The sequence below is a fragment of the Pan paniscus genome, chromosome 10 (genome assembly GCF_029289425.2).
Source record: "Pan paniscus chromosome 10, NHGRI_mPanPan1-v2.0_pri, whole genome shotgun sequence".
Lineage (NCBI taxonomy): Eukaryota > Metazoa > Chordata > Mammalia > Primates > Hominidae > Pan > Pan paniscus.
This window is the reverse complement of record NC_073259.2, coordinates 103,542,169-103,554,457: the sequence shown is the minus strand read 5'-3', so window position 1 is coordinate 103,554,457 and position 12,289 is coordinate 103,542,169. Positions and strand designations below refer to the sequence as shown.

The following is a 12,289-nucleotide window of genomic DNA, read 5'->3' as shown; positions in this document are numbered from 1 at the left end:
CCTGATGGGCAACTTTGTAGAGATGTAACAGAACAAGATATACTTCAAGATTAGCACTGTGATTTCTTTTGGGGGGGGGGCGGGGGTGGACGGGTATAGACATGGGGTCTCACTATGTTGCCCAGGCTTGTCTGGATTACAGGCATAAGCCACCACACCCAGCCAATATTTTTTAACTAGCCTGACAGGCCCAGAAAGCATTATGATATCGTATACATAGTGGGTCTATAGCAATCTATTATACTGCCTTGAATTTACAAAACATTTTCTTGTGAAGAGCTCAAAATAAGTTCATAATCTAAAGCATAAGCCAATGTAGAACGGAGGTTTAAGGAAGAGGAAAAGCTAATAATTCCCTTGAATCTTGGCACTTTTTTCCACCAAATGTTCACTATAAGCTTCTTGAAGGCAGAGAACATACCACTCTAAAGGAAAACAACTACTCTACATTACCCTAACACAATAATTACAGCCCCAACTAATGGTTAAAGACCTAACCCCAGGCTGGTGGTGCTTGAGGGGGAGCAGATGTTCTCAGTAGTAGGCACCTACAAATAAAAAGAATGGGAAAGCCCCATTTTTCCTCCGCCAAAAGAGGCTGGAAAAAAGTAAGTTTTCTTACCTGTCTCTTCCTTCACTGTTTTACTGATAACATCAATTAGCAGTTGCTGTCTTTAAAAAAATCTTATTGTACTCAAACACCCAGAAGGAGCTAGGGTCAAGGAATTTATAATAAAACTTAGTGCACTCCTATATGTTTCTTTGAGAATGAAAAGAGTTAATTTTGGTATAGAGAGTAAAAGGAACAGGCCGGACACAGTAGCTCAAACCTGTAATCCCAGCACCTTGGGAGGCTGAGGTGGGCAGATTACTTGAGGTCAGGAGTTCAAGACCAACCTGGCAAAACCCCATTTCTACTAAAGATACAAAAAAATTAGTTGGGCATGGTGGCAGGCGCCTGTAATCCCAGCTACTCGGGAGGCTGAGGCAGGAGAATTGCTTGAGCTCGGGAGGTCGCAGTGATCCGAGATCACGCCACTGCACTCCAGCCTGTGTGACAGAGCGAGCGAGACTCGGTCTCAAAAAGAAAAAAAAAAATAGAGAGTAAAAGGAACAAACGTGCAGTCAGGCACTAGGTTTGAAATTCTGGCTCTATTCTACACATATTAGCTATGTCACTTTGGGTAAATCATGTAACTACCACTTCCCTATCTGTAAAATGAGATGGCTGGGTAAAGCCATGAAGGGCTGGGTAAAGTCAAAATAAATAGGAAAAGACAGTCCATTACTAAAAAACAAAATGAATATCTAAGCACAAGTAGGTTACTTTGCTTGGTTTTGTGAGGTTAAAATGTGAATGTATGTGAAAATAACCTAGGAAAGTATCTAGTACATAGTAGTTCTTCAGTAAGTATTAGTTAAATAAACAACCCCTCAATCTTATTAATACTCACTACTTTGCCTTCTACCAAGTATATTTTAAAAATCTGAGATCTGTCCTATCTGAACAGCTAATTAACACATTGAACTTTTTCAAGACTTGCTAATAAATACCTTTTCCTTTTTAATCTGTGACATTAATTGAAGTAACAAGTGAAATGTCAGAGAAAACACTATACGGGTAAATAAATTTTGATTAAGGAATATCACATTTTCTAGCTTTTCTTTCTTTCTTTCTTTCTTTTTTTTGAGACAGTCTTACTCTGCTGGCCAGGCTGGAGTGCAGTGGTGCAATCTCAGCTCACTGCAACCTCCATCTCTCGGGCTCAAGCAATTCTCCTGCCTCAGCTTCCCAAGTAGCTGGGATTACAGGTGTGTGCCACCACACCCGGCTAAATTTTTTTTTGTCTTTTTAGAAGAGACGGGGTTTCAACATGTTGGCCAGGCTGGTCTCGAACTACTGAACTTATGTAATCCACCCGCCTCGACCTCCCAAAGTGCTGGGATTACACGTGTGTGCCACCACACCCGGCTACATTTTCTAGCTTTTCTAACCACAAAGATCAAATTAACCATTTACCTTCATCATCTTCATCTCTTTCTTTATCTTCCAATGCTGATCTTTCCAACTGTCTTGCTACTTCATCCACTGAGGCTCCTGATTCTTTATCAGGTTCCTGTTCCCCTGCTGATCAAAATAAAATAGCAGAAATCAAATCTAATACAGACACTTTCCCACTAGAATATGCTCTAATGATCTTGGAAAACTTACAAATCCTTTCCTCAGGAAACAAAAACAGAAACATTATTGTGAACATAACAGAATTCGTTTAATGACAGAAAAATCTTCCATACCTACACAGTATTGTCCATTCATTAATTTACTCAACAAAATATCCATTACACACACTAGCAGCTAAAAGATAAACAAAAGCGTGAACTGGTCTCTATCCTCAAGCAGTTTAACTTGTAATAGTGGTCAGCAATTAGACTTAACAAATACTTAAACACCAGATAGGTAATAAATGCTGAAGGCCTTAGGAAAAAGATTCATGTGCAACACCCCGGGGCAGCCTGGTTTCATGAAGAAGGATATCACGATGGGCTGGGTAAAGTCAAAATAAATAGGCAAAGACAGTCCATTACTAAAAAACAAACGCTCAAATATCTAAGCACAAGACCAGGCCCCTGCTCTGGAAGTGATTATAACCTACCTATAAGAGCAATATGTTATATGTATTAATAGTATCAGGTAGCACAAAATGAAGTGACATTCTGGCTACTGGAGAGAATTCATATTAAGAAATACAACTGTTAAAAATACATTAGGATCAGTCAGCTTAACACCTTACGAGACAAACAGCAGTGTTTGAATTTCACTCGAAATCCAGGAACAGCCAGCAGAGTAACAAATTTTGCTCTGGAAGAGTTCCAGCAACGCTACAACTCTCCTTCCATTCCTATCTAATCAAAATTTCAGAAAGATGAAGATTAGCTCTCTTCGACCTCTCTCAATTCCATCTTAATCGCTTCTGACTTCTCCATTTTTCTGTTTCTCTGGCGATTTTAATTAGAAACAAGTAAAAATAATTTTTCTTAAGGTGAAGGAGCTTGTGCAGCAAAAACACAGACTTCTCAAAATATGTAAGTTCCTAGCTCATAATATCCAACTGTAAACTCTCCGCAGTTCTCCTTGCCTTACCAGTGGATTTAGAGGTTAAGACCTCAGAAGTTCCATTCTGAGCCACAGAATAGCCTATCTGCACTGCCTGCAATTGGTATCATAATTCAGGTCTAAAGGCCCTAAACCTTGGCGATGCTATGGGATTAGGCAGGTGAAAATTCGTTATCACCACCACAAATTCTGCAATTAATGACATGAGCGCGCGGGCAAACACACATGTACACACACCCCAAAAGTGCAGGCTGCAACAACCCCAACGTGAACCGGGATAGTGGGGGGAGGTGTGCTCTCCATTACATTTGCCCACCCCCAAAGAAAATAAGTCCTAGCTGGCTCCAGCAAACCAGCAAAGACGCGGCAATACGGGTCAGAATCGGATTTTTGAGGCGGCGGCCAAATCGCGCGAAAGATGGTAGGGCTGTGCTCTGCGCACAATCTCAAGACCGTGCCACGATGTGCGTGGGAGCTGAGTTCTGGTAATACAGGGGCTCGGGCCCAGCGACCCCAGAGGTACCACACGCCAACCTCAGGCACTCTTTTCTCCCCCACCAGCCCTCTAGTCCCACAGGAGGAGATGACGCCTCTTCTCAGACTGGGAATCTATAGTCCGGCTTTGCCACCCTGTCAGGCCCAAGAATCAGTCTAGTCGGGGCTCTGGGGCCCCGGTCCCGGCCCCCTCAACGGGCCTGAGCCAAACAGTTCAGCCGTTCCCGGAGGGGACTGGGAAAACATAAAACTCTCTTTACCTGCAGAAGGCCCTTTGCTCTTCTTCTTCTTTCGTCTTTTTTTCTTGGCTGCTTCCTCAGCCGTAGAGGCAGCTCCTTCTTCCCTGTCGTCTGGATCCAGGTCGCCATTCAGGTGGCTCCCGGAGGCCGCTACCTCCTCCACACCCGCCATGTTGCCCGAGAGAGCGCCAGGGAATGAGACAGAGCGGCGAGGGCCCCGATCCTTCTCCACCCGCCTACACCAGCCACGCCGGAAGCTGCTCTCGATGGTAGGGACGCAGGGAATGCTGGGACGGCGGAGGACTCAGCTGAGGGTGTCGGGCTAGGTTCGGGCCGGGCGTGCAGGAGTCTCGGCTTGGAGCCCCGCCTGGCTGGAGTCGACTGGGGCCAGACCCGACTGCTTCGTCCGGTGCCTCGGGCATTCCCGAAGCAAATCGGCAAGCGCAGGGTGAAGTTTAAAGGGGAAGTTGAGCTCTAGAGTCAGCCGGAGATACCTGTGGAGAGGGGCAACCCGCCGTAGCAAGCGGCGTCTCTGCTGGAACGGAAATATTTTATATTTGCGTTTTTATAAATCACACAGGCAGTGGGGAAACGGGCTAAGAAATGTGTTCACTTGTACACATTTCTATTGTCATGACTCCACATATCTCTTAAATCTAAGCGATTTAATCAAATCTGCGTTGACATTCACAATCACAGCTCTCCGCGAGGCTCTGTAGGCACTGGAGAGAATTTTGGAAGCTGGAGTTCCGTGTTAGTTTCTTGTACTACTCAACCCCGGACGGTTCAAGATGGGAACCCGTCACACTCCGCTCACTTTCCAATTCAGGACAAGAATGACAGGTTTTAACACACGGGGACACGGTCCCTCTCATTAATGCAAAAGATCACACTTCGTTTTCTCTATTTCTGGTCACCTTTCTTTTGGATTTAGCACGTTTCACCAGAAACTAATTGAATTTTGCCCATTTCTTTACTTCTTATGTTTTGAGCCTCATGTTCAAACCGCAGTTTGAGATTTAGTTTGTGGCGTAAGTGGATTGTGATTGGCTGCCTGCACCAACTCCTTCTCAATTTCTCCTGAATATGGCTTTGTCCACCTGGAGAGTTTAGGTGTTTTCATTAGTTTTAAACTAGGCACCAAGCTTCATGGGCATCAAAATGTCGTTAAGAGCCTTATTGCCAGTGGGTTTACAGTAAACCTCACACAGGCTCTGACCGCAGCTGCATAAATGTACATTCTCTGTCTTAAAGCTTCAGGCAGCACCTATCCAATACTAATAAAAACTGTTCCTCTTATTCTTGTACAGATCTTTATCTCTTTAAATCTATCCCTATTTAGATTTTAAATTGTTTTCCCTAGTTGATTGCTGGCAATATAAAAGTTGGTAAACCGGCCGGGCGCTGTGGCTCACGCCTGTAATCCCAGCACTTTGGGAGGGCGAGGTGGGCAGATCACAAGGTCAGGAGTTCGAGACCAGCCTGGCCAATATGGTGAAACCCCGTCTCCACTAAAAATACAAAAATTAGCCGGGCGTGGTGGCAGGCGCCTGTAGTCCCAGCTACTAGGGAGGCTGAGGCAGGACAATCGCTTGAACCCGGGGGGAGGTTGCAGTGAGCTGAGATTGCGCCACTGCACTCCAGCCTGGGCGACAGAGCGAGACTCCATCCCCCCCAAAAAAGTAAATAAAATAAAAAATAAAAACTTGGTAAACCAAACATAATACCACAAAAATAAAAATAGAAGTAGCTTCTATGTGTCCAAAATCCTTTAAAATGCCCGGCAAGACCCAGCCATACCTACTTCTCCAATGTCTCCACTCTCTTACTATTACAGCTCCAGCTCTCAAAGCTCTTTCTGACCTTGGAGCATTTCAAACTCACTGTTACTTTTATCTGGGCTGCTCTTTGCTTGGCTGACATATTCACTCATTCACTCATCCATCCATTCGTTCAATGCCTACTATAAACCTAGATCTGGCAATATTTAGAGAGCAAAAACAGAGATGATCCTTGTCATCATAGAGCCAGTTAACAAAAATAGACATCAAGCAATGATGCTAATAAAAGCAAATTTACAACTGCTGCTATGAGAGCATATTACAAAGGGACTTGCCTAGGTAGGATGGCCTGGTAGAGTTTCCTGAGGAAGTAGCAATTAGGCTGAGATCTGAAGGATAAATAGGCAAAGGGGAGGGGAAAGGTTTAGAGAGAGTATTTTTATTTTTTTTGAGACAGAGTCTCGCTCTATCACCCAGGTTGGAGTGCAGTGGCCTGATCTTAGCTCACTGCAACCTCCGCCTCCCAGGTTCAAGCGATTCTCCTACCTCAGCCTCCCAAGTAGCTGGGATTACAGGCGCCTACCACCACACCCAGCTAATTTTTGTAGAGACGGGGTTTTACCATGTTGGCCAGGCTAGTCTTAAACTCCTGACCTCAGGTGATCCACCTGCCTCAACCTCCCAAAGTGTTGGGATTACAGGCGTGAGCCATTGCGCCTGGCAGAGTATTCCTGGCAAAGGGAAGGTAAAGAAAAATTTAAGAGGTATTTAAGAGGAGACATGGATTCTAATACTAGAATGGTCATTTGGCTATAATTTTGTGACTCTGGACAGCTCATATATTTTTGAGCCTTGATTTTCTCATCTGTAAAACAGTAGGGAGTATAACACATTTAAAGAACTAAAAAACATCCAGAATGGCTGGAATGCAAAGAGGTGGAGAAGGGAGTGAGTGTGATGAGATGAGACTAGAAAGGTAAGAGCCTTGCAGGAAGGAAAGGGTAGGAGAGCTGACAGAGCCTTTTAGATCATACTAAGGGCTTTATACTTTGTCCTAAGAACAATATAAATCTCTTAAGTATTTTATTTTACTTTTTTTATTTATTTTTCAGACAGGGTCTCATTCTGTTGCTCAGGCTGGAATGCAGTGGCGTGATGTCAGCTCACTGCAACCTCTACCTCCTGGGTTCAAGCAATTATCCCACCTCAGTCTCCCAAGTAGCTGGGACTACAGGCACATGCCACCACACCCAGCTAATTTTTGTATTTTTTGGTAGAGACAGGGTTTCACCATGTTGGTGAGGCTGGTCTCAAACTCCTGACTTCAGGTGATCCACCTACCTCCCTTAAGTATTTTATCTTTATTTTTTATTTTTTTCTGAGATGGAGTCTTGCTCTGTCACCCAGGCTGGAGTGCAGTGGTATGATCTCGGCTCACTGCAACCTCCGCCTCCCGGATTCAAGCAATTCTTCCACCTCAGCCTCCCGAGTAGCTGGGACTACAGGCACGCACCACCACACCCAGTTAATTTTTGTACTTTTAGTAGAGACGGGGTTTCACCATGTTGGCCAGGCTGGTCTCAAACTCCTGGCCTCAGGTGATCCGCCCTCCTCAGCCTCCCAAAGTGCTGGGATTATAGGCATGAGCCACTGTGTCCAGCCCCCTTAAGTATTTTAATGGTGAAGAGACAGTTAACCTGATGAGGTTTGCAATTAACATGATTAGATTTTTGAAAAGATCACCATGGCTGCAGTGTACAGAGTAGAGTTGAGGGTGGCCAGAATGAAAGCAGGGAGATCAGTTTAGAGGCTATTACAGTCAATAGGTTATAGTGGCTTGAAAGGGAATGATGATGGGTATGACCAAAAAAATGAATAGATTTAAGAGATATGTGGGAGATAAAATGGGCAAGACTTGGTGATGAATTGTATAAGGGATTTGAGAGAGAAGAAGATATCAAGGAAGCCCCTTCAGTGTGTGCTGGTGAAACTGGATTGACTGGTAATGTAATGTAAATAACAGAGATAGAAAAACATTTCAGATTTGAAAGGGAAGATTATGAGTTAGATGTGAGACATGCTGAGTCTGAGGTGTCTTGGGGCATTAAAGTGGAGCTGTGAAGAAGGTGGATAACTATAAGGAACTGGAGATCAAAAGAATAGTTGGAGCAGATATAAAAATTTGAGTCATCAACTAATAGATGGGAATTGGAACTTTGACACAGATAAGATCATCCAGCAAGTGGATCTAGACATGAGAGTCTACCCGTACTGCACAGCATGGTGGCCACCTACCACGTTGCCACTGAGCACTTAAAATGCTGCTAGTTCAGGCCGGGCGCGGTGGCTCATGCCTGTAATCCCAGCACTTTGGGAGGCCGAGGCAGGCAGATCATGAGGTCAGGAGATCGAGACCATCCCGGCTAACAAGGTGAAACCCTGTCTCTACTAAAAATACAAAAAATTAGCCAGGCGTGGTGGTGTGCACCTGTAGTCCCAGCTACTCGGGAGGCTGAGGCAGGAGAATGGCGTGAACCCAGGAGATGGAGCTTGCAGTGAGCGGAAATGGTGCCACTGCACTCCAGCCTGGGCGACAGAGCAACACTCCATCTCAAAAAAAAAAAAAAAAAGCTGCTAGTCCAAATTGAGTTATGCCATAATTTAGAATACACACTGAATTACAAAAACTTAATACAAAAATACTAAAGTTTCTCAATAATGTTATATTTATTACTTGTTGAAATGATAATTTTTATATAGAGTTAAATAAAAACATCATTAAGATTGATTGTTACCTGTTTCTTTTTACTTTTTAAAATGTGGCTACTAGAAAATTTAAAATTATGTGAGTGACTATTGGAAATGTAAATTGTCAACCTTAAAAAAAAGACACTAGAGGCTAGGCATGGTTTCTCACACCTGTAATCCCAGCACTCCAGGAAGATCACTTGAAGCCAGGAGTCAGAGACCAGCCTGGGTTACCAAGCAAGACCCCCTCTCTACAAGGAATTAAAAAATTATCTGGGCGTGGTGGCATGTGCCTGTAGTCCTAGCTACTCGGAGGCTAAGGTGGGAGGATTGCTTGACCCAGGGGAAGTCAAGGCTGCCATGAATTATGATCACACTGTTACAGAAGGGCTGGGCTCCCAGCTAAACCCCACCCTTAAGCCTGGAACCATGGCCCTAAGTGAAAACAGCTGACCCCATTTTTCTGCCCAAATGTTGCTTTTTTGGCCTGCCCCACCCCATCCTGTACCCATGAAAGACTTAAGCTGGCAAAGCAACATAAGCGGCTGAGCGTTGGGAACACGAGCGGCTGAGTGGCAAGCAAAGAAACAACTAAGTGTTAGAGAGTAGATGCAGCTAATTTTGGACGTGCAGCTTCCGAGAGGGGCCTAGCCAGAGATGGGTGGGCTTCAGGTAAAGATCACCTTCCCACCCCCTTTCCAGCCTCTCTTTCCGCTGAGAGCCACCCACCGCTCAATAAAGTTGTCTGCATTCATTACCTTTCAACCCGTTCATGTGACCTGATTCTTCCTGGACGCCAGACAAGAACCAGGAAGCCCCTGAGAGTATAGGGGCTGCCACCCTGACCCTCCACTGAGCTGGTTGGCACTTGGCCATCCCTGGAAGGCAGAGCGGACAGAGCATTGGCTGTAATATGCTTGGATGCTGCTGCAGGGCCCACATAGAGCCTGCTCCCACCACAAAGGAGCAACTGGCTGGTTCCAGAATTCGTTCACTCCAGTTCCCACACTCGCTCTCTCGCACACTCCCTCCCGTGAGGAGTGGCCAGCAGTGGGCTTAGTGAAACCAGTCACTCCACTTCCCACCCACCAAGGGGATCAAGGGAACTATCCCATCTCATCACCATTGCACTCCAGTCTCGATGACAGAGTGAGACCTTGTCTCAAAAAAAAGAAAAAACGGCCAGGTGTGGTGGCTCACACCTGTAATCCTAGCAATTTAGGAGGCCGAGGCAGGTGGATCATTTGAGATCAGGAGTTCGAGACCAGCCTGGCCAACATGGTGAAACCCTGTCTCTACTAAAAATACAAAAATTAGCCGGGTGTGGTGGCACGTGCTTGTAGCTCCAGCTACTCGGGAGGCTGAGGCAGGAGAATCGCTTGAACCCGCAAGGCAGAGATTGCAGAGGGCCGAGATTGCACCACTGCACTCCAGCCTGGGTGGCAGAGTGAGGCTGTGTCTCAAAAAAAAAAGCAAGAGAAAGTTATCTCTAAACATGTTGGGTTTACTTGGGAATAGAAATAAGGATTATAATCCAGAATGCAGGAAATGGCAAGCCTCCAGTGCACTCAGTGAGGGAAGGGGAGCTTTTATTAACAAAAAAGAGATTTATATAAACTGCTTAGAAACAGATCATTGTTTCTAGAGGCTCAAAGCCAGAGTTGTCATTTCATTGGTGGAGACACCTTACTGGGTAAGTGTTCTGAGAACATTTTACCTGAATTACAGCAGTCCTAAAAAATGTCTAGTGATAAACCTTATCAAATCAGGAGATGCTTGAAGGATGCGGAAGAGCTTTTTGAATATCCTTGGAAACAATTCTTAGACATATAAGCATAGGCCTCCTCTCCTTTCAACCTTCCTGGCCCTTTTTTGTCTGTGTCTGACAAAACCGATTTCATTTTGGCATCTGCAACCTTCACAAAGTCTAGAGTAAGAAGTATGGAAGTTGTCAGCTTAAGGTGCAGACATGGCCAAGTCCAAGAACCACACCACACACAACCAGTCCCGAAAATGGCACAGAAATGGTATCAAGAAACCCCGATCACAAAGATACGAATCTCTTAAGGGGGTGGACCCCAAGTTCCTGAGGAACATGCGCTTTGCCAAGAAGCACAACAAGAAGGGCCTAAAGAAGATGCAGGCCAACAATGCCAAGGCCATGAGTGCACGTGCCGAGGCTATCAAGGCCCTTGTAAAGCCCAAGGAGGTTAAGCCCAAGATCCCGAAGGGTGTCAGCCACAAGCTCGATTGACTTGCCTACATTGCCCACCCCAAGCTTGGGAAGCGTGCTTGTGCCCGTATTGCCAAAGGGCTCAGGCTGTGCCGGCCAAAGGCCAAGGCCAAGGATCAAGCCAAGGCCCAGGCTGCAGCTCCAGCTTCAGTTCCAGCTCAGGCTCCCAAAGGTGCCCAGGCCCCTACAAAGGCTTCAGAGTAGATATCTCTGCCAACGTGAGGACAGAAGGACTGGTGCGACCCCCCACCCCCGCCCCTGGGCTACCATCTGCATGGGGCTGGGGTCCTCTTGTGCTATTTGTACAAATAAACCTGAGGCAGGAAAAAAAAAAAAAGAAGTATGGAAGTTGTCAAAATCAAAATGGAGTCACTAGTGTTAAAAAACTCACACAAAAAGAGCTGAGGAAGGCTATAAAAAGAGGGTTCTCACACTTGTATGCCTAATAACAAAAACTATCACAAAAGACTCTGCAAAAACCACAACCTTGCATAAAGGCCATCCCAACTGTACACAAAAAAATACTTCTACAAGGACATCTACCCAGCAACTGCCTGTATGACTCTGGACTGGCATCACTTTTTTTATTGATCTTTGTAGCCAAGGATAATTATCTCAAAACAATTATCCTTCTCATTTTTCCTTTAAATACCTTTATCTTTTTTTAAACCTCCCTGGATATGCACATAATTTACCACATATCTTTTTCTTTTACAGAGACTCTCTCTGTTATTTAGGCTGACAGAAAAAAAGCGAACCTGAGACTAAGCCTTGGGGAACATTTAATGAATGAGTGGGGTAGATGAACCTTCAAAGAGGACTGACGAGGTAACCAGAGAGGGAGGAAATGATCAGGAGGCATTTCTTATTAGAGAAGCCAAGGAAAGACCTTCTCAAGAAGGAGGGCATGATTAACTGTGTTAAGTGTAGCTAGGAGGTCACGCAAGAGGACTGATGTACATAGTAATTTGGATGCCATTGGTGACCTTAGCAAGAGCTATTTAGGTAGAGAGATGGAAACCAGACTAAAGAGTGTTGAGGAGGCTGGGCGCGGTGGCTCACGCCTGTAATCCCAGCATTTTGGGAGGCCAAGGTGGGTGGATCATGAGGTCAGGAGTTCAAGACCAGTCTGGCCAACATGGTGAAACCCCGCCTCTACTAAAAATACAAAAATTAGCCAGGCATGGTGGTGGGTGCCTGTAATCCCAGCTACTCGGGAGGCTGAGGCATAAAATTGCTTGAACCCGGGAGGCAGAGGTTGCAGTGAGCCAGGATTGTGCCAAGGCACTATAGCCTGGGCAACAGAGCGAGACTCCATCACAAAAAAAAAAAAAAAAAAAAAAAGTGTTGAGGAATGAGTTGGGGGGGTGGGGAAATAGAGAACCTCCCCATCCTTTAAGTTTCAGCTTCAGTGCCACTTTTTCAGGGAATCCTTCCATAATTTTCTAAATCAGGTCCTCCTCTCACAACCTTTCATTGAATTCTTAACTTTTTTTCATGGTACTTATCACAATTTGTAATGAATTTATTTATGTGGTTATTTGTTTTATGGCTGTCTCCCCAGGAGCCCTGCATATTACATTTCCCTTTCCTTTTCTTTCTTTTTTTTTTTTTTTTTTTTTTGAGACAGGTAGTCTCACTCTGCCATCCAGGCTGCAGTGTAGTGGTACAATCACAG

At 45.0% G+C, this 12,289-nt stretch overlaps 1 protein-coding gene and 1 pseudogene across 2 annotated transcripts in view; one reads left to right on the top strand and one right to left on the bottom strand.

Annotated features, from left to right (window-relative positions):
• Positions 1-5,672, bottom strand: part of METAP2 (methionyl aminopeptidase 2) — a 41,737-nt gene extending 36,065 nt beyond the window's left edge. The window contains exons 1-2 of one of the 2 annotated variants that reach the window (XM_003808254.7): positions 3,871-5,672; positions 2,021-2,128 (exon numbers count right to left, since the gene is read on the bottom strand). In XM_003808254.7, the coding sequence (XP_003808302.1) occupies positions 2,021-2,128; positions 3,871-4,021 (259 nt within the window). In that variant the 5' untranslated portion in view covers positions 4,022-5,672. The remainder of the gene's footprint in view (positions 1-2,020; positions 2,129-3,870) is intronic. The other variant, XM_008960332.4, reaches the window with a different exon arrangement.
• Positions 5,673-10,338: 4,666 nt separating this feature from the next.
• On the top strand, positions 10,339-10,951 carry LOC100988846 (large ribosomal subunit protein eL29-like; annotated as a pseudogene).
• The last annotated feature ends 1,338 nt before the right edge of the window (positions 10,952-12,289 follow it).